At 49.5% G+C, this 27,669-nt stretch overlaps 1 protein-coding gene across 15 annotated transcripts in view; it reads right to left on the minus strand.

The window, feature by feature from the left end:
- Positions 1-27,669, minus strand: part of TACC2 (transforming acidic coiled-coil containing protein 2) — a 217,279-nt gene that overhangs the window by 88,040 nt on the left and 101,570 nt on the right. For 12 of the 15 annotated variants that reach the window (XM_084772662.1, XM_084772666.1, XM_084772668.1 and 9 more), the window contains 2 exons: positions 19,225-19,350; positions 7,487-7,621 (listed from right to left, as the gene is read on the minus strand). In XM_084772662.1, coding sequence (XP_084628788.1) covers positions 7,487-7,621; positions 19,225-19,350 — 261 coding nt within the window. The remainder of the gene's footprint in view (positions 1-7,486; positions 7,622-19,224; positions 19,351-27,669) is intronic. The other 3 variants (XM_084772670.1, XM_084772663.1, XM_084772654.1) reach the window with 1 other exon arrangement.

Below are 27,669 nucleotides of genomic sequence, written 5' to 3' on the forward strand. Positions count from 1 at the left end.
CTACCAGAAATTACCCCACGTTACATCCCATCCCAACTCTCCCTTCATTGAAGAGAAGAGATGCAGTTCCTTTCTCAGCATCTCGGGTCCCAGTGATCCCAGGCCCAACTGCAAGCCCCCTGCCATTCGAGAACTAGCCTGCGACTATGCCCATGCCCAACTAAACCCTCGATCAAGCCTCTCTGGCTTCTCCTTGATCTGCTGACTGGATCTGGGGCTGCTCCAAACCCCCACTGCTGGCACAAGTTGCCTCTCTTCACTCTTTACCCTCACCAAGATCCTATTCACACTGCAAAGCCCTCTAAGCTATTTGCTTGGCATATATTCGCTTATCACACTAACTGTTACAAGGTGGTTACTACTACCCTTACGTTAAAGATAGGTAAACTAGGCCAGGTGTGGTGGCGCATGCCTTTAATCCCAGTAGTCGGGAGGCAGAGGCAGGTGGACTGCTGTGAGTTTGAGGCGCAGCCTGATCTACAAAGCCAAGGCAACACAGAGAAACCCTGTCTTGAGGCCCCCGCCAAAAAAAAAAAAAAAAAAAAAGGTAAACTAAGGCCCAGAGTGGTCAGGTAACTTGTTTAATATCACACAGATCAGAAACAGGCCAAGGGACACGTCCCTCTGGCTTTATGCATAGAGTTGTAACTGGCCTGACAGAAATGAAGGGATTGTAAGAGACACAACTACAAATCTATCAGGCTATTGAAACAAAGAGCCCCAAAGAAAAAGGATGTTCCCCCAGGAATCTCCTACTGATAGAAGAAAAGGGTGAAAGAAGAGAGAGAACTGGCCTCCCAGGAAGAGATCTTACACAGTTCTGTAGACTTTTCAGACCGCCACACAGGATGAGACCACACGGTGATGGGTCAGTGGTGGGCAGGACCTTGACTGGCACGGCTCACATGTGCATGTCCTCCTAGGCCCTCGATTGAAACTGCAATCTCACTCCAGGGGCCCAAAGACAGACTTGGGGCGAGGTAGAAATGCTCAATGGATATCTTGTCTCTCTTCCCAATGTGGGCACACTGAATAACCCTTCCTCTTCCTCCCCCTGCCTCCTCATACTTTCCACTTTTAATTTGGCTCTTTTAGTAAGCTTATTGAGGATGGGTGGCTGGACATGGATCAAGGCCCAAGCTGTGACCTTCAAGTTTATTACCAAAGGACAGACTCAAGTAGGATACAGCGGGTAGGTTGATCTGTGGGTGGGTGGATGGATGGATGGATAAACGGGTGGATGGGTGGATAGATGGATGCATATGTGGATGGGTGGTAGAGTAGGTTGGTAGGTCGATGGAAGGATAAAAGGCTGAAATGGTAGATTGATAGAGGGATGCATGGGCAGATACATACATAGATGGGTACGCTAAGTAGGTAGAAGGATGGAAGGATGAAGCAGTAGACGGATATATAGAGAATGGGATGGATTTAAAAATGCTACCAAAGCCAGAAAGCCCAACAGAGCAAGGCAGGACCCACTTAGACACAACCACTCGTCACTCCCTGCTCCTGACCACTCTACCTCACATGCAAGATGCTACAGAAACCAATTGGCCAGCATACAGCACCAGCACTTAGCTGGTGAGGCCTGAGCCAAGTGTTGCCTGGAGAGAACACCGTGTCCTCCTTACCTCCCTGCCTCTGTCCAGGTCCTGCCCTTTGTTTAGGGGCCTATTTCTTCACCTCCTGTGGGCTGTAACAGGCCTCTTCTGGTGACCCTCTTTTCCATACCTCCCACTTGAGTCTGAGGGCTCAAGAGCACACACTTGGCTTAGAAGAAAAGCACTTCCCAGTGGGCTAGAGAGATGGCTCAGAGGCTCAGAGGCTAAGAGCACTGTCTGTTCTTCCAAAGGTCATGAGTTCAATTCCTAGCAACCACATGGTGGCTCACAACCATCTATAATGAGATCTGGTGCCCTCTTCTGGTGGGGAGGCACACATGCAGGCAGAACACTGTGTACATAATAAATAAATAAATCTTAAAAAAAAAAAAAGAGGAAGAGGAAGAAGAAGAACAACAACAACAACACAACTTTCCAACACACATCACACAGGCCAAGGGCGATGGCTGAGTAGCTATACCAGAATAGGAGGTGGACTCTGAACCTCAGCTACCTCCACTCAAGACAAGGGATCCTACACTGCCCCCTAGAACTTCCAGTTTTGTCCCTCCTGATTCCCCCAAGCCCCATCACACCATCTCTTCACTGAGCCTGCAGAGAAGCAACTTCCCTTCCAGGCTCCTCTACAACCTCAGGATCCGGCACAGAAGACTATGGAATAGAAGTTCAACACCTTTTCCTCCAGCTGTGCTCCACCCATCAGGGCCAGGAGGTGCCATGGTCCCTGTGCTTCCTGTCTACTCCCGGAGGAAGGGGACAGCGGCAGGGGAGGGATCCTGAGGCCACTCTCTCCTATAACTGTTTCCACCCAGAGAGAAGAAGATGCTTTCAACTTGACCTCTTCTAGGGAGTGAAGCAAAACTTCCCTTTGCCCTGAGCCTCCAGCTGAAGCCAGTGAGACTGGGCTATGCAGCCAGGGAAGACTTACCCAGCAAATACTAGGTATCTAGTGTTTCCCTGATCATGTACAGGAGACCAAGCAGGAGACGGAGAGCCTGGATGGATTGTCTGTCTGTCTGTCTGTCTGTCTGTCTGTCTGTTTCTCTCTCTCTCTCTCTCTCTCTCTCTCTCTCTCTCTCTCTCTCTCTCTCTCTCTCTCCCTCTCCCTCTCCCTCTCCCTCTCTCTCTGTCTCTGTGTGTGTGGGGGGGGGTGCATGGGGGGGGGGATGGGGGGAGACAGACAGACTACACTGTATGTTCACACCCAGGATGCTATGAAACAGAGGAGCTCAGTACAGGACATGGGCTAGGACCTGGCTTATGGCACACTGGAGTAGTTACCAGTCTGGAGGGCACAGACTCTAGCCTACAGAGACCCTCATCCACAACAACCCAGCCTTTCCCCTGGCACGAGAGGATCGCGCGGGTCTGCTGTGGTTTGTGTGTGGTCCGTCCCCACAAACCCACACACGAGCTTCATCCTCAAAGCCACAGTTAGCAGTGTGAAGAAAGTGGATACTGAATTAGAGAGCAGGGCCTTTGGGGTGGACTTAGGCTCAGATATTAGTGTAGAGAGCCCTCTGATTAAGTCTTGGTAGTTTCCTAAGAGGGGCAGAGACTACACAGACAAGACTCTTTGCATGTGATGCTCTGTGCTGTAGCAGCCAAGGGGGTTAGGGGACGTGCTTTCCAGAACCCGTGCCTTGCTATTTGGCCGCTCAGCCTCCAAAACAGTTAATTAAATAGATGTCTCTTTTTTATAACGTTACCCTGCCTTTTATCATTATAATAACAACCAACAACAAAACCCAATCTAGACTCTACCTACAAAATGAATTGCTGAGGTGGGGAGCTGGCAAAGGGGCTGAGCGTGACGCTAGACACTGGTTCCCAAGGAGCTCCAGTCTCAGCTTAGAAGAGAAGCAAAGGAGTTGCTGCTCTCCTCGTGGCCGGGAAAAACTCCTGAGGGATGGAAGCTATTTGGGCCATGTGGGAACAGTTTATCAGAAAGCTTGGCAAGCGCACGGCCGTGGTTCAGGGCAGCGTTTTCCATGGCGTGTTGCTCTCTGGGCCTCCTGCATTGACACTGAGGAACCGACCTTGTCCCTGAGAAAGCTGAGATGCTTTTCCCGACTGCTTTCTCTGGGCCTGTTCGGGTAGGCAGTCCTAGGCCGGGTTTCCAAGCCACTGGTTCTTAAGAAATAGCTGTCCCCAGAAGGGACAGTGAGATGGTCAGGTCTGAGTTCAGGGAAGTTCAGTAGGGCCTACGTGTCAATCTATCAAGCTCTTGGCCCAAGGTCTGCAAGGCTGGCTCAGGCTGCACTAGCATGAACAAGGGCTTTCAACTTGCATTCCTGAAGATTCTGACAATTGGGCTCCCAGCCTTGCCTCAGCCTCTCATAGCTCTCCCAACAGCACTGGAAGGTCAGGGAAAGACCTCAAGAGGGCCGTGCCGAAGGAGACAGGAGTGTGGCCAGAAGCAAGACGTAGCAGTCACAGCTTCAGGAGGGTTTGCTCAGCAGAGCGCCGAGCCCTCTCTTAAGTGGTCTCCCCTTCCTCTCTCTTCCAGGCACATCTGTTCTCCTCGAGCATATGGCCAAACGATCACCAGTGGGCACAAGGGAATGGGGAAGCAAGCCATTTAGCCTCAAGTGTGGGGTTGTGACAGCATGTCCATAGCAGCCTCCAGAAGCAGGAGAGGCTGCAGAAGGTACCCAGCAGGCTTGCAAGAACAGAGCATCCTCAGAACTCAGGAGCTGTGCCTTTTCCAGGACACCGGGTCTCACTGCTGCCTCTCCCGCCTCCAAGCCCTAACATGGAGAACAAAGCCACAGCCACGGGGGCCTGCAGCTGCCTGTGGACCATGGGAACACAGGAGGCAGCTGGCCCTAGCAGAAGAATCGCCATGGAAAATGGGAACAGAACAGGGTGATAGCCCCCCACCCCCACCCTGTGGCCAAGAGAACCTCAGAGTCTGGCCAGGCTGGTGAATCGAGACTCCCATTTCAGTGAGATGAAGTGCTAATCTGTATATTGTTGCTACTAGAATTGGCCCATCCAAGGACCCATAGGAAGGGGGACGACATGATTTACATGGACAGCTGGATGGAGGCCCTGGCTTTGTGACTAGCAACATGGAGATAGGGGATGGAGAGCACACTTAGACAGGTGAGGGAAGCACAGCAGGCCCGTGTCTGGTACAGCCAAGAGGCAGGATAAGGATGGAGCCTCAGGACACATTACCCATCAATCCTCAAGTGTCTGCTGCCCTGACAGGCAGCTCCCAAGGCCTCTTAAAAATGCAAATCTGATCACATCACTGTCCTGCCCAGGGGCTTCTGAACACACTTAAAAAGACAGGCAAGGAAGCCCAGGGCTAAAGCTGTGTGCAACAAAAATATAGCAGCCTTGGATTGGAGCCCAAAGTATAAAATATATACCCAGGAGTCCGCACTGACATAAATAAGTGATTGAGTACATTAGTAAGTGGGGGAGAAGAGGCTAGCCTCCCATGCTTAGGGATCATAAATAATTCATGTAGGTCTCCCCCTGACAGAACGGAGAGTGGCTCCCTACCCTCAATGGGGGCTGCACACAGTAACATCCTCCCCGAAGCTACAGGACAGGGAGGCAGGCTATGCAGCCACACAGCCAAGTCAGCACCAACAGCCATCACTGTGCTGACACTAGGACCCTCTGTTTTATTAACAAAACAACAAAAACAATACCTTTAGGCCAGAGAGTTGGCTCATCAGGCAAATGCACCTATGGCACAAGCTTGGGGCCCTGACCTTAATCCCTGGAACCCATGTAAATGTGGAAAGAGAAAAACAGCATCACAGAACAGTTCTCTGACCTCCACATAAACACCATGGTATATGCTTTACATTTAAAACAAAAGCTTTATTTGTTTGTCTGTTTTTTTTACTTATTTTTATTTTATGCGCATTTGGTGTTTTTTGCCTGTATGTATGCCTCTACGTGAGGGTGTCAGATCTTGGAGTTACAGACAGTTGTGAGCTGCCATGTGGCTGCTGGGAATTGAACCCGGGTCCTCTGGAAAAACAGTCATTGCTGTTAGCTTCTGAGCCATCTCTCCAGCCCCAGGCTTTAATTATTTTTATTTTGTTTGTTTCTTCGAGACAGGGTTTCTCTGTGTAGCCTTGGTTGGCTTGGATTCACTTGGTAGACCAAGCTGGCCTCGAACTCACAGAGATCCACCTGCCTCTGCTTCGCTTGTGAATATTCTGCCTGCATGGAAGTGAGCCATGTTCATGCAATGCCAACAGGGGGTGGAGGATGTCTCAGAAGTGGAATTACAGGCAGTTGTGAGCCAGTATGTGGGTGCTGGGACCTGAACTGGGGCCTCTGCAGAAGCAGCCTGTGTTCTTAACTGCTCAGCCATCTCTCCAGCCTCAGCTTTAAAAAAAAAAAAAAATTAAAGAAAAAGATATTTTAACTCCATCTTCTTCCTCCAAAACTCACGGCTGCAGTCCAGACATAGGAAAGATACCAGCCAAGTTCTAGCTGAGTGCCACTCTGAGCAAAACTCTTATAATTATCAAAGTCTCCAAATAAGACAGGCCAAGGGGCACCTGAGTGATATCTGAGACCAAGAAAGGACACTAAAGACAAACTCCAGAACTCCGAGTAACAGAGACAGACGGCAGCTAACAAGAAACAGGGTCAGTCCCAGTCCCACATTACCACACTACCATTAGCATCTTAGCAGAAGGAACTAGGGGCCTGGGTTAGATAAACGGGATGTCATGTTTTATCTTTTAGGTTCTTTTGTAAACCAAAACTATATTGGAAAAAAAAAAACTATTAATAAAAGTGTCACCGAAGGAAACAAAGATAAAGACCACAGTTCTTAAGGCTGAGCCACAATCCACCCCCCACGAGCAGCTCCAGGCTCTGGCTTCTACACTCTACAGACCTTTCAGCTCAGCTCCCCTTGCCGTGCGTGCCTCCGCCACCCCAAGGTCCTCACACGTGCAGAAACTCCCTAGGCAATATCTACTCCTTCCCCCAGTGCCCTCAGCTCACACAGAATGCAACCTGCTGAGGCATCATGTGGGGTGGGGGAAAGGAGTGGGGGGGGGGGAAAGTTGGGGGAGAGTGGGGGGGACAGGAGGGAGAGTGGCAGGGAAGGGGGAGCAGGGGGCGTTGCATCACAATCTAATTGCTCAGTCTCCGGCTCCAGAGACCTCAAGGCTCCAGAGGGCCACGCAGCCTGTGTGTTCTAGACCTGTATCCTGTCTCTGGCACGGTGCCTGCTGAGAGCAGCTCAAGCCCACGCTGCTGGGACTCAGATAGACAAATGAACAAGACTCAAAAAGTGCCGGTGTGGAGCTTCCAGGAAATACTCACGCCAAGGCACAGCGCAGTCACCTTAAGCGCCATTCACACGGGAGGCCCAAGAGCCTCGGGCGCAGAATAAATGGGCAGCTCTCACTTTTGCTGGACCCAGAAAGCAAGAGGCAAGCTCTGGCGTCCCTTGGGACGCAGAAGCAGTCACCCTTGGATAAACTCTACACAGTCGCATGACCACAGTCGAGATGCAGGGCAGGGCGGGCTATGATCTTATAGTAGAGATCTTCCGGTTCCCACCCCGGCCACCATAATACTTCCCGGTCCTTGTTAGTTTTGCCTTTCCCGCAGTCTCCTAGGAGTGGACACCTGCAGAGGGAACATTCTCACTCACAGGCTATTGGTTCTGCCTTTCGGGAGTCCTCGCCTTACACACTGTGTCCCCTGCTATAGAAGAACAAGCTAGAAGCCAGGCGATTACAGACATGGCGTCAGGGTCTCGCTGGCGCCATCCTAAACACAGCTCTCCCCAAGGCACGGGGAGAGACCACCCAGCCTTGTGTTTTCCTGGGCAGCTGCTACAGGGGAAGGAAGTGCTTGTAGATTACCTGTTTATGCCCTTGGCCAGGGGCTGGCAGGAGACAGTGGGGGCTTCTACTCCATGGCCATCTGTGGCAGAAACCGAGGCTGCATGTTCTGAGGCCGGAAGAGCAAGGCTTGCATGGGCGGCAGATGGGGAGGTGCTGGGGACACAATGGGAGAATTATTTCAAATGGAATTCGGCTCATTAATGGTACATTCACCAGTCCCTTCTCACCCCACCCAACCCACCCACACTTGTGGAGTGGACTATTTAAAGACGTAGCACGCTGCTCCCTGGGCCGCCCCCCCACCCCCGCCACTTATACATGGTGGAGGCCACAGCCTCCGGTGCCGAGTTCCTCCCACCCTTGGCTCCAGAAAAACTGGAGATTCATTAACTACTCAAGCATTGGGGACCCTCGGTGTTTTCTTGTTTGAGGTTTGCTTGAAGAAATGTTATATAAAGGTATTCTAACAGTATGGTGCATGTGGCGATGTTCTGTAAATGCCACTGAATTAAATTAAAACACAATTCTGTAAATTCCTCATAATTTGCCCTCAAATTTCAAGAGACAGAAAAGTATAGGTGGAAAAGTTGGGTAACCCAGGAAACTGTACAGGGACTGACACCCCTGTCTAGGGGCCCAGAAGGATCATGACGGTAAGCAGCCTTCATGTGGTAGATGTCTGCCCCCTCCTGGACAGCTAGGGGACCTGCCCGTGTTCAGGGAACCTGAAGGGTGCACCTGGAAACACAAGCTTGGAGCCTAAGAGGTTCTAACTATCCCCCCCCCCCTTTGGCATCTGCAGCTAGCTGCATGGCTGCCTGTCAGGAGCTGGGTGGCTGAGGGCCTCAGAGGTGACTCAGAGGCAGGCAGGGCCTGAGACCCAAGCAGCTGGGGTTTGAGATTTTGCAGTCTGTGGTGCAGGACCCCCTTCTTCTCTGGGGGGCAAGTAGCCATAGGAGCATTGGTGTCTGAGTCACCATGCCCCACTGAGTGCCAGCCTCGCAGGCTCGGCTTCCAGACTGGCCCTGGCCCTGGCCCTGGCCCTGCCATCAGGTGCCCAACCCCAGGCTCTGGAAAGGGAATTCTCACCCCTACTCAAAAGCTTGTGGCGATTTCGCAGGCTCCACAGAATCAACCCCAGCTCGGCCCCTCCCACACTTCATGGCTTTCCCCAACCTCTTTTGTTCCCATAACAGGCCCACCTCCTAGGCAGGCAGCTCCTCCCTTGGCAAGCCAGCCTTGCCTCTTCATCCAGTATCTAGGCCACTTCCTAACAGTCACATAAGCACCTTCGTGCCTTACTATCTGATGTTCCCACCAATGGATTTGGAAAAACGTCTTCATTCATGATTTTCTTTGTTCTGTTACTATAGAAACATCATGCGACTCCATGGAATTTGGGGTAACCTAAATAAACTGTCTCTTATTCCCTTTGATGTGAGAGCTGTGGTGTTTTGTTTTGGTGTGTATATGTATGTGCTTGCACACATACACATGTGTGCATATGCGCATGTGCTCACATGTGTCTTTGTATTTGCCATGGCATGCATATGTGGAGATCAGTGGATAACTAATTCAGGCTTCATAGCAAGTGTTTTTACCTGCTAATCCATCTCTTCAGCCCCAAGAGCTGTGTTTCTACATTAACAGCACCCACATCTGCCCTGTGCTCCCCAGTGACCCAGCATCCAGCCAGGCTACCAACAGGAGGCATCATCACACCAGTGAATGGCGAGCCTACAGTGTCCACGAGCTATGACCAAATATCAGGAGTTCAACCTAAGCTGGAAGCCACATTGCCAGTTCCTCAAGGGCCTCACAAGAGTGGGGGGGAGGGGGAAACAAGAGCCCCAAAAGTTATGATCCTTGTAGGCCCCAAGAAGCTAATCCACAGTAAATAAAAACTGAGAGGTAAGCCAGGCAAGGGGGTACACACCTGGGAAGCTGAGGTCTAAACCATCATGAGGTCTAAACCAACCAAGGCTATACAGTAAGACCTTGTCTCAAAATGAAATATAAAAGAAGGACAGCACATGAACAAAGTAAACTACTGGGGCCTGTTTATTCTCCTTCCGAGTGTCACTCTGGACAACCCTGATCCACGCTTACAGTCAGCAAAATACAACCGCTGTTGGGCATGGTGGGGGCACATGCCTTTAATCCCCAGCGCTCAGGAAAGGCAGGTGGAGTTCTGTGAATTTTAAGGCCAGCCTGGTCTACATGTCGAATGCCAGCACTACATAAAGAGACCCTGTCTCAGGGAGGGGGGGAAGTTGCTAGACTAAACTTCAGCTTTCTCAAGACACTCTGTTGGCTGAGTTCCCTCCACTACACATTCCAGGAAGAGGTAATTTAATTAAAGGTTACACTGACCCGGGTGTTGCTTGCAATTCTGTTACTTTGAGGGTACTCCTTGTTGAGTTGTGAAGGAGGTTATCAGAAGAGTAGGGAAGACGGCCTCACATCTGTAGTCCGAGGACAGCTCCCAGCTGAGGCTCTAAAAGGATGCCCTTAGACTCTAGTTACTACTGTCCCTTCCAAGACACCATGGAGCACTTTCCAGAATCACCCAGTGCCAACCTCCCCTCAGCTTAGTAGCCTGGAGAGCCCACTTGTCCTTAAACCAGCCATATTCCCAAAGGGTCACCAGACAGCGCCCTCCTCTCTTCCCCTCCACTGAGCCCCTCCTCCTTAACCACACCCATCCTGCCCTGGCCAGTTCCCATTAGCTGAAAGCACCAAACAAGTGACTCAACGGCCCAATTATGGAGCCTCCCTCCCTCCCTCCCACTGTAGCCAGTTCTTGGCCCATCCATGACTGAGATAGTCAGGCCCCAACAGAGAAACTGAGTGACTCATTACCACATTTGGGCACCGTGACCCCTTCTGACCCCAGCAGAGCCCCCTTCCCCCCCATCTCTATGCTCTTTAGTCCCTCCTCCTCCTCCTCCTCCTCCTCCTCCTCTTCCTCCTCCTCCTCCTCCTCTGAGGGCTGGACACTGGCACGGGAAGTCAGGACTGTGGGATATTTCCTGTTCTCAGAGGCTCAGGACCCCTCATCACCTCTTCCACTGAGTCACCACCGCCTTCTTCCGGAATCAGTCCTCTCTGTCCAGCCACCTTTGTGGCCCAGGCCTTCCTCTTCTTAGAGCAGAACTCCTGGGATATCCAGGGGTGTGACCTGCTGGGTTTGTCCCCTTAGGCTCATGTCCCCAGAGCCACTGGAATGGCTCAACTCAAGTCTGGACAGGATCTTACCTTACCTCAAACCCTCTCCAATTCCTCATGAGCTCACAGCTGGGCTCCCCATGTGGCTCTAAGCTATCCACAGGCCCACTCCTATCCCTCACCTGGTACCACAGCCTCTTGGGCCACTGAAAGTGGGACAAGTGGGCTGAAGAGGTGGCTCAGTGGTTAAGAGCATTGTCTGCTCTTCCAGAGGCCCTGAGTTCAATTCCCAGCAACCACATGGTGGCTCACAACCATCTATAATGAGATCTGATGCTCTCTTCTTGCATGCAAGTGTTCACGCAGATAGAGCATTCATACGCTAAATAAACAAATAAAAAATAAATTAAAAAAAAAAAAAGAAAGAAAGTGGGACAAGTGTTCCGTGCCCTGGTAATGTCAGAGCCTAAGTGCTAAACAGGCCAGGCCATGGAATCTGCAGGCAAAATGAACGCAACATGAAGGCAGCATGAACGGCCGGCCATGTTCAAACAAGCATCAGGAATTTAAGAAGCAGCCAGGCACAGAGCCTTCTCAGTGTGGCGCTGTGAGAGACAGCTCTTGAGTCACACACCCAGAGCGCCTCCCTGGGCCTAGATCTGAAAAGGCCCTCAGGCGCATCCCTGCTCCCTTCTCTGCTTCCTGCAGAGAACTCTGGCTGCTACAGCAGACAGGAAGGCGGAAGGAGTTCCTGGTCAACAGCCTTGGCCAGCTCCTCCTTCTGCTTAGTCCCACATGACCAGCAATGACCATCTTAAAGACATTATTCTCAGGAAGACAGCACTTCATAGCTGGGGGTTGCTGCCTAGGACCACTCCCAGCCTGCACTGGGGATGCCTGCCAAATACAGCATGAGAAGGGCAGAAAACTTCAAATGGACTCAGATCTATTTCCACCTTCTCGTGTCACCTTTAGAGTAGTCCCCACTGTCCTCTGAAAATGGGCAGATGGGGGAGATACACAAAGAACCTTCTGGTTATAAATATCCACTATCCCTTCTTTCTATGTAAGGGATTAATATTTTCCAAATCATAGTACAGTAACCAAGAAGCCAAATTCAAATCCATGCAGAATGTTCCTAATTTTGGAAGATAAAAAAAAAATCTAATTTAATTTAACTTTCTTTTGTTTGTTTGTTTTCCAAGGCAGGGTTTCTCTGTGTAGCTCTGGCTGTCTGGAACTCACTCTGTAGACCAGGGTAGCTTCTAACTCACAGAGATCTGCCTGCCACTATGCCCCAGCCTAATTTAAAATTTTTTCCCCTGACAACTGGAGACGACCTAAATCACCATTGAGTTAGCAGGCAGGCAGGGTTTATCCTCAGTGAAGGTGATGTTAAAATCTAGCTGGACAAGAGCTTTGACTATCTAGGACTCACTACCTACACGTCAGTTTGCTATCCCTGAGTTGGTACTCTGCCAAAGTCCTGGGTAACAGTTGGTCCCTGTAGCAATCAGGCAGCAGTGTCCACCTACCCACAACAGGGAATTCAGCTTAGCAACTGGCACGCAGACCCATAGCCAGATAGATAGCCCAGCTACGCAGAAAGGCTGTCCCCAACAGCTAGCCTCTGATTCCCCATTCAGGGCTTTGGAGTCCATCTTGGCAGAGTTCCCACTGAACTGATAGCAAATCTCATTTCAAAACTCAGCTGGGGCTGCCAAATTAAGCCCCTGTCTGAGGACAAAGACCAGAGTGACTCAGGCTGTCACAAGAGGGTGATAACGGCCCCCAAGGTGCCAGCTGAACACATCATGTCCTGTCGGGCCAGCTGGGCATTTTATCTCCCATTTCACATCACCATCTGGAATGCATTTAGCACACTGCCTTTCTTACAGCCTCTTGATTTTATGTTGTTGTTGTTGTTTTTCATCCTCGAATCCCCAAGTGCACATGATCACTCGCATAATAGGGCAGGCCTTGAGGCCAAAGGCTCAGCTCAGACTGAAAGGGAAGAGGAAGCTGCAAAAAGGAAAAGTGCTCTGAACTTGCTGCTGTGGTAAACACTGGACAGTTGGCTTAGGGTGTGACAGGTGGGGACTGTGATCCTGAGCTGCAACCTCCCGGAAGGTCCAAAGAAAGGCCACATACCCAGATGTTTCCAGTCACTAATGAGATGCACCAACACCTGGGGGACACCGGGGCCCCCAGGGTGGCGAGTGTGTAACCATCCCCAACATGCTGATCTGAAGACTTCAGAGGTGGGAGGTAGGGCAGGGGAACGGTGGGCCAAGTCCTCTCCTTCGTTTTATTCACACTCTCTTCACATAGCGAAGTCTGCACCCAAGAGGAAAGGCAGTGTATCCTCAAGCTTGGCCCAAGCAGAACTTCAGCAGGAAGAAGCTATTAACTAGGAAAAAAGTCATCAACAACATCATCCCCAAACTATAGGAGAGACTTTGAGCCTTGCTGGAAGAGGTCTCAAGATCCCATCATTGTTCCCGTTCCTGTGTGCAGTTTCCTCACGTGCCCTGAACACCTGATCAACACAGAGATAGCTACAGAGAAGAAAAAGTGGCTGGTCTCAGATGTCAGGGACGCTTGTGCACAAAGCCCAAAGGTACCTACACAGATTAAATTAGCTCGCAAACCTCCAAATACCAAACAAGAACAGAACTGCTTGCTAGTGTAAGCCACTAGTGTAAGCTAGTGTAAGCGTTGCCAAGGTGGGCTCTCACGATCTGGTGGTCACCAGCTGGGAATCCAGACGCTATAAACAAACTTGCAATAGGCACAGAACACATACACAGACCTGAAAGTCATTGGGGCTTTAAAAGAAATTCTGTTCTTCAGGCTGGGTAACTCCTTTTCTCGATTAAAAACCAATCCCTCCACTTTATCATTCAGTTATTAACTGCCTGATTATTAAATAAAGATTCAGCAAACCTTTGGGAGACAGCTGAATCCACCCAAAGATAAAGAAGTATATTGTGCAAACAGATAAGGAAAAAAAAAAACTCTACATGATTTGGAAACAAAGGAAAAACAAAAGTAGGAAAGCTAGGTTTCCTCATCTCCAAGTTTTGTGGGATTTTGTTTGTTTGTTTTTGTTTGCTTCTGTTTTTTTGTTTTTTTCTGAGACAGGGTTTCTCTGTGTAGCCTTGGCTGTCCTGGACTCACTTTGTAGACCAGGCTGGCCTCGAACTCAGAGATCCCCCTGCCTCTGCCTCACAGAGTGCTGGGATTACAGGCATTCGCCACCACGCCTGTTTCCTCTCAGAGTTTAAGCTCCACTTAGAAGTCTGCAAACATTCTACCAAGGCTACAATGCTACCCCGCCCCCCGGGTGCCATGATGCCCACTCCTTGATCCCCTTTATCTGCCCCCGCCATGGTGCCACGATGCTTCTGACTGAAGAAGTCAGAGGCAGCTTCAGCTACCAACTGCTGGCCCAGCAGTCTCCCGTCCTGAGTTGCTGTGACCAGGACAACACAGCCTCTGCCTAGTGTGTACCACATGCCGGCTCCAGAACAGCGGCAGGAACACCCCTGAGGACATGCAGGTTTCTAAGTTGAGACTTAAGCGGGGCAGCCATCTGACTGTTACCAGTTGTTCTGATGCACCCTGAAACCTGGCATGGAGCTGGTGTTGATGGGACTCTTCAGGGTCCCAGGAGAGGCTGCTTGGATTCCAGACTGGGAAGAACCAGTCCTCACGTGGTTCCTGACATGACCTTAGTATCCTGCTCCACTGCCTGCTAGGTGACAGAGCTGAAAGGCTTCTCTTAGAAAACCATCCTGTTTGGTTTTGTTTGTTTTGGTTCGTGTGTGTGTGTGTGTGTGTGTGTGTGTATGTGTGTGTGTGTGTGTGAGAGAGAGAGAGAGAGAGAGAGAGAGAGAGAGAGAGAATATGGAACAGATGAGAGTGCAAATGGCTATGGGCAATCTAGTCATCTGTAGAATGTTCTAGAGGACTTGGACCCAGGTTTCTGGGTCACTCAGCAAAGCAGAACCAAAAACCAAAGGGAACAAATGTGATGTTGCTTTCCTTTCACCCAAGGAACCCCTCAGAGTGAGCGACAGCTCCCATCCTGTGAAGAGCATAAGAAATTCAGATTTATCACCAAAGCCATCAACAGGATCTGAAGGGGAGGGGAGACATGGATGGTGGGGGGACTGTTCTCTTTTCTCCCTCTTAGGAGCATTTGTGGATTTGTGGCTAAATCTTTGAGACAGCTTCATACAGCAGGCACAGGCCTCAAACTTGCCATGTGGGCAAGGCTAGCCTCCTGTTCTGCCTGGCCTCCCAAGCAACTCTCAGACAGGAGACACTGCACCTGGCTCCATTATCTTTAAATACCTTTTTTATTTTTTCTTAAATTCTTATTTTCTGTGTGTGTGTGTGTGTGTGTGTGTGTGTGTGTGTGTGTGTGTGTGTGTGTTTGCGCATGCACGAGCACATGCACAAAGCATGAGTGTGGAGGTCAGGTGACAACTTGTAGAAGTCAATTGTCTCCTTCCATCATGTAGGCTGTAGGCACTGAAAGGCCATCAGGCTTGGCATCAAGCACCTTTATCCACTGAGCCATCTTTTAAATACTTAAAAGAAAAATAAAATTCAAAGCTTTCGCTTGAATTAGAGAGGTGGCTGAGCAGTTACGAGTATCTGCTGCCCTTGCAAAGGATTTGAGTTCAGTACCCAGCATCCATACACAGTAGCTGACAACTTTCTGTAACCTCAGCTCTAAGGGATCCAAAACTATCCTCTGGTCTCTGAGGGCACCTGCACACATGTGGCATATGCACACATACATAAAAACAACTTTTTAAAACAAAAATCTAAAAATAGTTGTGAGTTTAAAATTTTTTTTTTACCTCAGCATGGCAGTGCATGCCTTGGATCTTAGCACTCAGGAGGCAGAGGCTGTCAGACTTCAAGGACAGCTTAATCTACATCACCAGTTTCAGGATAGCGACAGCTACACAGTGAGATCTTGTCTCAAAAACAAGCACTTTAAAGTTTTTTCAATTTAAATTCTGTTGTGTACCATTCTCCTCAGAGATAAAACAATTGTAACTAAGATGTTCTTTTTTTTTTTTTTTTTTTTTTTTTTAATGTATGTGAATAGTCTGTCTTCACACACTCCCAGAAGAGGGCATCAGATCCCATTACAAATGCTTAGGAGCCATCTCCTGGAACTGAACTCAGGACCTCTGGAAGAACAGATAGTGCTCTTAAGCGCTGAGCCATCTCTCCGTCCCATCACTAGGATGTTCTAACACAGTGGCTTTCAACCTGTGGGTTGCAATGCCTTGGGGGGGGGGGTCAAGTGACCCTTTCACAGGGGTCACATATCAGATATTTACATTATGTTTCATAACAGTAACAAAATTAGCTATGAAGTAGCAATGAAAATAATTTTATGGCTGGGGTCACCAAACCATTAGGAAGTGTACTGAAGGGTCCCAACATTAAGACGGTTGAGTTGCTCTAAAGGAAGATGAATCACTCCACCCTGCAGGGAAGCCCCTTAATACTCAGGAAACAGACAACTCAAAAGCTTCAGAAGCCCCTGAACCACTAGATTCACTAGGCTCCTCCCTCCTCAAGTGTCTATAAGCAGCAAGGACAGCCAGAAGATACTCAGACAGGCTGAGCTGCCCAGAAGATACTCCGCATCCCTGCGGGCTGTGCAGTGTGCTCCAGGCTTCTAGCTTTCATGAGCTGTCACCCACATGGGGGTGGGCTTTGGTGATACAGCTTTGAGTTATTTCTACTCCTGTAACCCTTTACCCATACTCCTGTAGGTAGCCCCTATAAAACTCAATGATTCATGAACTTGGACTTTGGGTGTATCCTTATGTTGATTTGTCATCAGTGTCCTATCTGGGGGTCTATCGTCAGTGTCCGATCTGGGGAGAATAAACATTTGTTTACATCTCTCCACAAACAGGGTCCCATAGGTTGGACAAACAGCAAGCCTTGGGTATGCAGGAAGGCAAGCCATGCCCCCTGCCCCACCTCTTCCTTTCTCTCTGTCCTACTCTAAGCAGGAAGGTGAAGATTTACCCTTGAGGTTAAAGTCACTACCACACCTGCCAGGACACACTTCTTAGCTACTCCCACAAGTAGCCAGAGGTTAATCCATTTGCTGCTTGGCAGTCACGGCAATACTCTATGAAGTCCACAGATATGAGGCAGCCAACGTGGAACCACTCCCAGGGGTGGAGGTGGGGGTGAGAGGAAAGGATCTCAAGAACAGAGTATCTGGGGCTGGAGAGATGGCTCAGAGGTTAAGAGCACTGTCTACTCTTCTAGAGGTCCTGAGTTCAATTCCCGACAACCACAAGGTAGCCCATAACCATCTATAATGAGATCTACTGCCCTCTCCTGGTGGGCAGGCACACATGCAGGCAGAACATTGTATACATAATTAATAAATCTTTAAAAAAAAAAAAAAAAAAAAGAACAGAGCATCTGGACAGACTCTGATCAGTCACTCTATCAGAACACAGGCTTTAAAAGCCACAGCACTTCTATTTAAAAGCACCCTGGGGCACACTCTGATCTATTTTCCCCTCCTCACACAACAGCAGGGACCCCTGCCAGACAGAGCAAAGCCTCAGAAACGGGCACACACAGGCCTCTACATACTTCAAGACTGCACACGGAGTCACTCCAAACATAAGGTTACTAACAAGAGCACAATATACCGTAAGAAGGTCACATGTTCACAGCACGGGAGCTGAGACACCAAGAAGGCGCAGCTTCACCGCAGCCCTCTGTTGAGAAGGCTCGTACTGGGTGACTCCCACTTCTCACTACTCTGAATACATCTGCAGCGGACTGAAGAGGAGCCACGGGTATTGACTCTGGGGTTATCAATAAACTTCAGAGAAGAGTCAAATTCACAAATACTGATTGGATAATGAGAACTGACTGTATTTTATGACAATGCAGTTTTATCATGTTGGGTGATCAAAGGGAAACCAACCAATGGCTGCCACTTTTCCACCCTCCTATGCTAATGTTCAGGCTCCCACTGGCCTCTCTTTAGTGAATGTTTCCTCGGTCTTTGGTTCCTGCTTCCTGACTGCTTCCTGCCCAGGTTCTAACTCCTTCCCCTGGGAACGCAAGCCAGGAAGATGGCCTAGTCCTCGGCATTGAGAGCATCTGTGTGCTTACTTCCCATCCCTTCCTTCATCCTATGGTCACTCCTGGCCATCGCTATAGGTGACACCTACCAGGAATGAGGCTAGGAGTGTGGCTGGGCAGCCCAATGCACCTGCTTCAACATGGCCGCCGCATGGCCTGAGCCCGTTAACATTTGGAGCTTCGGTCTGTACATCTGTGAGATGCAGTCAGAACATGACTCCATCACCATGACCCCTGAGAGGGATCCACAGATGCACTCAACATGGTGCACACAGCCATTTTACTGTGTCCCAGGCAAAAAGAGGCCTGGGCAAGCTGTTTAAAAAGGATGGTCCCAGGGTAGAGAGGGGATCTCTGAAGGACAGATGCTGGACGCCATCTAGCCAGGTCCTTGTTCATCTTCTGACCAAAGTATCTCCATATTCCCCCTTGCCCCGAATGTAAGACAGAAAGCACCAAAGGAATAAATAAAACTCCTTTCCTGGCTTCACTAAGGCTGCTAACCCCACTCATGGCTACAGCTGGAGGACCCTGGGCCTTCCTAAAGCTCTTGGGGATAGCAAGTCAGAGCATCACTGAGAAAGCAGAGGAAGGGGCGGGAGAAGCGTAACCTGCTCCTTACGGCATCTTCTATACATCGCCTGCAAATTTATGTGCAATTAAGGACCTCGGCTGTCCCGTGCCAAGGGGCACATTAAAATCCCAGGCCAGCGCTTTTGCAAATATTTGTCATAGCAACAAGACACGTAACTAAGTGTTAATATGAATGTGCACTGTGTAATTACTTATACAGAGAAGCGTGTGTGCATGCGTGCATGCGTGCGTGTGTGTGTGTGTGTGTGTGTGTGTGTGTGTGTGTGTGTGTATGTGTGTGTGTGTGTATGTATGAGTCCCCGTCCCCGTTTATCAAGTCTCACAGCCACTGTGGACCAAACCTGGACTAAAGGCAAAGGCTACAGGCAAAAGGGAGGTGAAGCTGAATCCAAGCCAAAGATGGGGTGCCAAAGAACTAGGGTGTGACAGGCAAGGGAAAAGGAAGGATTGTAGGAGGCAGCAGGACAGGAGACAGGGCTGGGAGCCGGTTCCTGAGAGCTCCTTTTCCCATGATCCTCTGGCTCCGCCAGTCTCTGATCTTCACCCAAAGACAATAGAAAACAAGCAGGTGACCCAGCTGGTGGCCCAGTGTCCTAGGCAGGTAGCTAGCTCCCTAACCCATGTCCCGAAACAGCTCATATATCATCCTCTGGAGGGCTCCCACTGTCCTTTCATAGCATAACCGGTGTCACAAGGAGAGGCTAAGCCCTGGCACACACCTGCCATGGTTAGAGCAGGCATACAGACACTGAGAGAGCGGGCGGGTGTATGGGATGAGCGAAGAGAAGGAGGGAGCACTCAGGCAGCCTGGGCTCAGGCAGCCCCAGCCATGTTTGTACCTCTGGACTGTCAGATGTGCAGAGACTGAGCTGACGGTGTCACCATGATGGGAAGAGTCAGCTAAGAGAGGGTGTCCCGGGTCTGCCGGAGCAGCTGGCTGGATGACGTCATCAGTTCCAAGGGCGCTACAGAGGAAAAAAGAAAAGGGAAATAAATTTTCAAGAAAGTTCCCAGGAGACACAGATGTGTCTTGACTGACATCTGGCCCTGGGCAGGGCTCACACCCCCTTTCTGTGACAGGAAGGAGATATCTGTGGTTCTTAGAGATGGTCCAGAGAAGGTGCTGGTCCAGGGAGAGAGCTCTACCCCTGTATCCCTGCCTACCAACACATAAGACAGAAACCTGGAGGAGGAGGAGGTTAGCATTTATAGGCACCGACACACACAGGAGTCAAGCAGCCAGCCCCTCTGGGGTACTGTTTTTTTGTTTTTTGTTTTTAAATTTATTATTATGTATACAGTGCTCTGCTTGTATGTACATCTGCAGGCCAGAAGAGGGCATCAGATCTCATTATAGATGCTTGTGAGCCACCATGTGGTTGCTGGGAATTGAACTCAGGACCTTCAGAAGAGCAGTCAGTGCTCTTAACCTCTGAGCCATCTCTCCAGCCCCTGAGGTACTGTTTTTTTTTTTATCACTACTTAGAGACAAAGGCACAGACAGGTTGAGTAACTCAAGCCTGACCTCAGCAGGCACAATCTCCATCACCACCCCTGGCTGGGACAAAAAGGTGGAGGAGTAAAAGAAAGGTTATAAAGTCACTGTAATTAGAGCGCAGACAAAGGAGGGACCATGGTAGGGGTGGGGGTGGGGGTGGGGGTTGGAGAGGAAGGGACAGGGGCAGATCACAAGACCACAGGGAGAAACGGGGACTTAGTTGTAAGCCAGAGGAGTATCCTGCAGCTTCTGAATGCTCAGTCACCAGTCAGGGCCCTTGGCATGTGCATGAGTAAGAGTGGGTGGGCCCAGGGAATTTCCTAAAATTATATTCTAAACACCACTGGGCAAGCCCGTATGTATGGCAGTGCACTGCTATTCTCTATGGGTCCCACCCACCATTCCAACCCCTCTGGGGTAGAGGGGGGAGTCCCATCGCACAAGGGTCAGAGAGATCACTCAAGGAGAGGAAAAAGGGAGCCAGCTCAGAGCGGAGGAGTGGCCGGGATGCTAGAGACCTCTGGTGGATTACAACTTGGAGTCTCCTAAATTACGGACATGATCAGCTTTCTACATATCAAGAAGCCAGAGAAGAAAACCAGCCTGGGGGTTTTGGCAGCACACACAGAACACGCCATAAAGACCCTGCTGCCTCTGACACACCGTGGCCTTTCCAAGATACTGTTTTAAGAGACGATAAAAGCCGAGGGCAAGGAGGCTGTGGTCAAAGTAGCAGAAGCAACCTCCAGAGGCGACCAAAACGCCCAACAGCGGCAACAGTTCATCAGATTAAGGCCAGAGAACAGATTCATCTGCAATGGCTTAAGATACTGGCAGAGCTTTACACATCGAGGTGGCGACATTATCATTATTAACTGAAAACAGGGAAAATAATCTATGGCCCTGCATAACTGACTTCGTATGTCTGTGCACTGCCATGCGAAGAACAAACAGTCTTAGTGAGCCAGCAAACAAGGTGGGATGTATGCCAAGGTGCTAGCAGTAGTTTCCTCACGTTGAGTGTTTTTCCTTTGTCGCAGATTTGGTATCTATTTTCTAGTACTTTAAAAGAAATTTTAGTTATACTTTTAATTTGTTTTGTGACACAGCGGCGACCAGAACACAACTTCCAATGTGGGCCTCAGGGATGGAACTCAGGTCATCAGACCTGGCAGCTGCCACGGTCTGCAGCTGAGCCATCTCATGGGCCCTGTTTTCTGGTTCCACACTGAATGGATACTGCGAATATAATCAATAAATACAAACATATAGTTAGGAAAGATTTTAATGTTTTGTGACATGAGAGCACGACCAGGAGAGCGACACCTCTTCCGAGTTCGCATCGCCGCCCCCCCCCCCCCCCCCGTGAGGACTTGCCCACCTCAGTATGGCAGAAACACACCCACACTCACTCATTAGGTATCACCAGAGAAAACGAAGGACCAAGAGAGAAGCTTCCAAAACCAGACATCCACCCACACGGACGGCGGAATGGCATTTTTCAAAGAATACTGACACGTCCCTTAGATTTCTGAACATAAATAGTCTCTGGGTGACATCTTGACTAATGTCCTGATCGGCTATGACGGTGGTGAGTAAGTATGCCGCTGCACTCAAGGCAGAGAAACTGCCAGTGATGTCAGGACGGGCTGGGTTCCAGAACAGCCCCGCCCTGGGGTCTCCGCCAGGTGACTGCGTGGGAAGTCAGCTTTTCCATCTGTGAAGAGGGAAGGCCTGGGCTACAGCATCACGCGGGGCTGCTCCAGTCAGGCTCCTTCCCTCTCTGTTTATTAAGTCTGCCCCCTCTTCCTGCTGTGTACACAGCTCTCTGCCTTGACGTGCCAGACTGACACGTGAGAACAGTGTGCCCAGAAAGCATTAACCAGCTTCCAGTAATGGTCTAACAACCTCATATATATATATATATATATATATATATATATATATATATATATATATATATACACACACACACACACGTACATATATATTTGGGGGGGGAGTAAGAAAGTGTTTATTTGGCTTTCATTTCCATATCACTACTCAACACTGAAGGAAGTCAGGATAGAAACTCCAAAACGAAAGGAACCTGGTTTCAGGAGCTGATGCAGAGGCCATAGAAGGCTGCTGCTTACTGGCTTGCTCCTCATGGCTTGCTCAGCCTGCTTTCTTGTAGAACCCAGGACCACAAGCCTAGGTGTGACCCCACCTACAATGAGCCTGTTCGTCCCCCATAGATCACTAATTAAGAAAATGCCCTATTAGCCGGGCGTGGTGGCGCACGCCTTTAATCCCAGCACTCGGGAGGCAGAGGCAGGCGGATCGCTGTGAGTTCGAGGCCAGCCTGGTCTACAAAGTGAGTCCAGGACAGCCAAGGCTAACACAGAGAGACCCTGTCTCGAAAAAACCAAAAAAAAAAAAAAAAAAAAAGAAAATGCCCTACAGACTTGCCTACAGACTAATCTTATATAGGCATTTTCTTTATATATATGATTTTAAATATACATATATGTGCATATACAATAAGATGAACCACAGGCAATTGCTGAATATCTGTGTATATTTATATGTACACAAATCAAATTTGTATTGTACCACCAGCCCTTAGACCTACATGCTGTACTTCCTGGTAGTCTGGTTAAGCTTCAAGATAGTTTTGGATGGGACTAAACTGATTTCTGGACAGTTATGGAGCTTCCTGTAAAACATGTCTTCAAGGGCTGGAGAGATGGCTCAATGGTTAAGGGCACTGGCTGCTCTTGTAGAGGACCTGGGTTCAGCTCGGAGCACCCAGCTGGGTGGCATGCAACCATCTGAAACTCCAGTTCCAGGGAATTCAACACTCTCTTCTGACCTCTGTGGAAACAAGGCATCCATGTGGTACACATGCATGCATGCAGGCAAAACATTCATATACATAAAATGAAATAAATAAAACTCTATAAACATTTCTTCAGCAGATCTCTGAGTTCAAGACCAGCCTGGTCTATATAATGAGTTCTAGGAGAGTGGGGGCTAAATAAAGAGACCCTGTCTCAAAAAAAAAAATTTTTTTTTTATTAAAAAAAAACAAACCCACATTTCTTCACAGACCTACTGTCTGAAGCTATAAACAGTTTCTAAATTCTACTAGTTGGTAACACTGAGTCTAGAATGACTGAAATATTTTTGAGGGGCAAATTTTGGATAGGGATTTCAGCCACCAGCTGCTACCACCAGCTGCTAGGCCAGCCCTGCAAACCTAGGCAGGTTGAATGGCCACTGGAATGTGTGGGGAGCTTGTGTCAACAAGTGCTTCTCCACAAGGCTGTGAGTCACCATGAGAGAGACCGAGCAGGAGGCCTGCTTCTGAGAGGAAGGCGCCCACGTTCTAGTGTGAGAGGGGCCAACCAACACTTGGGCTCCACCTTACACAGTCCATCCATGCCCCATCAAGACCCCTGCAGGTACCAGAGTGACCTGCGCGGGACCACACAGTCCAGGCTGACAAGGTAATCCCAAGCAGAGAAAGCTCAAAATCCAAAGCACAGCTTCTCAGGGGTGGTATCTTAGGCGTGGTGTGTTAGTGCACTGTGACAGACACCCAGCCCTGTAAGGCAAGGCTCTACATCTCTCCACATTCTGGAGGCTGAGATTTCATGATCAAAGCCAAAGATGGAGGGTCTGTTGAGAGTCCTTCTCCAGGACCATAGTTTGTTCCATTTCACTAGGTCCTCATCTGGTGGAAAGGAGCAGGGCGCTCTCTCTGGTTCCTTCCATATAACACTAATCCCATTCATGAAAGCTCACCCTTATGCCTAGCCACTTCCCCAAGTCCCCACCTCTTCCCCCCCCCCACTCCAAACAGGGTTTCTCTGTGTAGCCTTGACTGTCCTGGACTCCCTTTGTGGACCAGGCTGGCCTTGAACTCACAGCGATCTGCCTGCCTCTGCCTCCGGAGTGCTGGAATTAAAGGCGCGCACAACCACACCCAGGAAGTCCCCACCTCTTAACACCACCAACCACCTTGAGCCTTCAGGTCTGTGCTGGCTAGTTTTATGTCAGCTTGACACAAGCTAGGGTCATGGATAGGAGAGGGGGCCTCAGCTGGGGGAAAAAATGCCTCCATAAAACCCTTCGGGGCATTTTCTTAATCAGTGATTGATGTGGGAGGACCCAGCCCATTGTGGGCGGGTCCAGGGTCTGTAAGAAAGAAGGCTGAGCAAGCCATTAAGCAGTATTCTTCCAAGGAGTCAGCATCATCTCCTGCCTCCAGGTTCCCACCAGGGTTGAGTTCCTGGCGTGGCTTCCCTCAAAGGACTATGACTCAAGATATATAGGCCAAATTAACCCTGTCCTCCCAAGTTGCTTTCGGACATAGTATTTCATCAGAGCACATGAATTTGGGAGAACATAGTCAGACCTGCACAAGGGTTACCGGAGGAACAAACTGTCGCAGAAATACAGGGTTCTTCCGTGCCAGAGTGATCTGGTGAGGTTCTAGGAACATTCTAGGACTAGCTGAAACAGGCAAAGGGCACCATTGGGCCAGTGTGTGCAAAGAGCCTTGCAAACTAAAGACAGTTTCTCAGGCTGCCGTGCAGCTCAGCGTGAGGTTCCAGCCACAGCACCACAAAGCAAAACAAAAGCTCTCTCCCTCTCTCCCCCATGGTCAGTTAGAAAAGCACTGGCTGTCCTTCTCTTCCTCTGGTGGTGTGTCACAGAGAAGGCAAGGACAAAAACGGCACAGGGAAGACCAGTGTCCCAAGGAAGTCGGCAACACAGAGAGAATGGGCCAAGAAACAGCAACAGCAAGATCAAAGGCAGCACAGCCAGGCTCTGGTGAGAAGAGGATCAGCATGTGTAAATTGTGATTAAGCTGGAGAAAAAAGAAAGAAAAAAACAGGGTTAGGCACTGATCAAGAGATTAACAGCTAACCTGGAATAGAGGTAGAGAGACGAGACGCGTGTGCACGCATGTGTGTGCCTGTGTGGATGGAAGCACATGTTTATCTTATTTTCCAGCTCCCTCACCTGGGAAAGGTCCTGGCAAAAGGATGTAAGAATTACCTCAAAGGGGTTTAGTCATTAGTCAAACCTTGGGTTATTTGGGCCTCAGAAAGGAAAATATGAGAGTAGAGCGATGGCTTAGGGGTTAAGAGCACTGGTTGTTCTTCCAGAGGATCAGGGTTCAATTCCCGATACCCACAGGGCAGCTCACTATGAGCTGTAACTCTAGTCTCATGGGATCCAAGAGCCTCTGAGGGAACTGCACATACATGGTACACAGACATGCATGCGGGCAAAGCATCCATACACATAGAATAAAATTAAAAGCTAAAAAAAGGACAGATGGATGAATGAGAAGAAAGGAAAGCCTTCTAGTGTCGTATATGTATAAGGAATGGTGGAAACAAAGATGCAGCCACTAAGGACACATCATAGAGGAGGCGAGTGCAGGCCAGGCAGGGGCCGTGAAAGGACACTAAGGCAGCTGGGCAGAGGCATAAAGAAGCAAATGGTAGGGGTTGGAGAGATGGTTCAGTGGTTAAGAGCACTGTCTGCCCTTCCAAAGGACCTGGGTTCAATTCCTAGCACACATGACAGCTCTCAACTGTCTGTAACTCCAGTTCTGTGTGATCTGACACCCTCATACCAATGCACATAAAATTAAATAAAATTTTTTTTAAAGAATAAGCAAATGGTAATACAAAACAAACAGTAGTACGGTCTCTAAGCGTCTTCTACCAAATACTGTCTCATCACAAAATGAAAACTGATAGCTTTGTGGTGGAGTGGTCTGGCCGGCTCCAGCTTTGCCAGGTACTGACCAGGGCCATCTGCCACCACTGGGAAGGCCCAGCGTCACCTCAGTGGATTCAAATGCTCAGTTAGTCTGCTCAGAGACGAGCATGGAGTGAGGAGCTCCTTCCATCATGAGGCGGCTGTGCCCTTCAAGGTCAAGGGAGACTGGGAAGAGGTGCGCAGGATTCTAGACTGAAAGAAACTGGGTGGTATGACACGGGGTGGGTCCAGCGGAAGACCACATCCTGGATCTGATGGGGTGATGGACAGAGGTGGTGACACGGAGTGGACTCTAAGGACAGGTTAAGTACTCCCCATCGGATGGCGGCACTGGCATCAAGCCAGAGGACGCTGCTGTCTGGGGAGACGCACGCTGGAACCCTGGAGGAGTTGTGTTTTAGGCTTCGAGGGGGCAACTTCATACAACTAGTTCTTGAATGACTCAGGTGATAATAATAGTAACAGAGATATATACAGAGAGAGGGGTGACTGGCAGAGCCTGCATGGGAAAATATCAGCAACTGGAGAAGCTGGGTAAACAGAGCACAGGCGTTTCTTACGCTGGTCTCACAGCTTTTCTGAAACAGCAATGTCTGCGGCAACAGATAAACAAGGACTTCCTGAGCGAGGCCTTCTGGGAGCACCCTGCACCAGCAAGGAGCCTTGTCTGGCTCTGGAGGGCAGCATGGGCTGTGAGGTGAACTGTGACGTGGGCTGTGAGGACAGCAGGCCTGTTAAGGTGGCCATGGGGCCTACCTACACCTGGATGGCTGGGGCTAGAGCCAGTTCTGAGAGGCCTCAGAATGTCAGGAAGTCAGGTCATGAACCTCTAGTCTTGGGCTAACAGGAGTGTCACAGAGCCGTTTGCAGGCACGTAGCAGGACATTTAAACACTGACAGTCATGTTGCTATTGAGACCACAGAGGAGAGAAATGCCACGTGAGGGAGCCTCAGTAAGAGTTCTGTGTCTATTCAGGAGCCAGGTGAGGCTGGACAGGCTACACACTGCTGCAGAGGAGGGGGCGTGACATGTCCACCCAGGGCTGGGGGGAGTGACATAGGGAGCAATCAGGGACCATCTGTGATTTGAGCATCTAATGGCTTGGCAAGCTCTTAACTACAAGCCTCACACATGAAAACTCAGGACTTCCTGTGTCATTAGTGACTTATCTTTACCAAGGATTTAAAGTTGTTTACTTATCTTTAAAGGAAGTCCGGTTCAACTTAAATAAGTTGACATCATTCTGACTAATAACCTGGGCCGGGGATCCCTGGAGGTTTTTTATGTTGTTGTTGGCATTGCTGCTTTTTTCTTTTTAAATTGTTCTGTTTTCCTCTATTTTTTTTTAATTTTTTAAATTTTATTCTATGTGCATGCGTGTTTTTCCTGCATATATGCTTATGAGAATTGTCAGATGCTCTGGAATTGGTGTTACAGATTGATGTGAGCTGCCAGGTGGGTGCTCGGGGTTTAACTCGGGACTTTAGGAAGAGCAGCCAGTGCCCTTAACCACGGAGCCATCTCTCCAGCCCTGTTTTCTTCTATTTTGAGACCCAATCTCATATAGTCCAGGTTAGCCTTAAACTACCCATGTGGGTGAGAAGGACCTGGCCTTGAACTCCTGATCCTCCTGCCTCTGCCACCTCCAGCATGCTGGACTTGCAGGCAGGTACTACAGGGCCAGGTTTATGTAGCTGGGATTAAACTGAGGGCTTTGCTTAGACTGGACGAGCACTCTCCCAACTGAGCTCCACACAGCTGAGTCCCTGGTTTCCTTCTTCTTGTTTCCTAACGTAAGTTGAGAAACTTACTTTGTTTTCACAGGTTGGTCTCGCCACGTTGCCCAGATTAGTCCAGTTCCCATGACACGGCCTCTCCTAGCCGAGGCTGTGCGTGTGCAGCAGTGTCCGCTAACGTAGAAGTTAAACTCACGGCTGGGCTCCCCGGGAAGAGCTCTTGCAGGGAGCAGCTGCCAGCCCAATGCAGCTCACCTCTGTTGAC

The sequence above is a fragment of the Acomys minous genome, assembly GCF_964271855.1.
Source record: "Acomys minous genome assembly, chromosome: 2".
NCBI lineage: Eukaryota > Metazoa > Chordata > Mammalia > Rodentia > Muridae > Acomys > Acomys minous.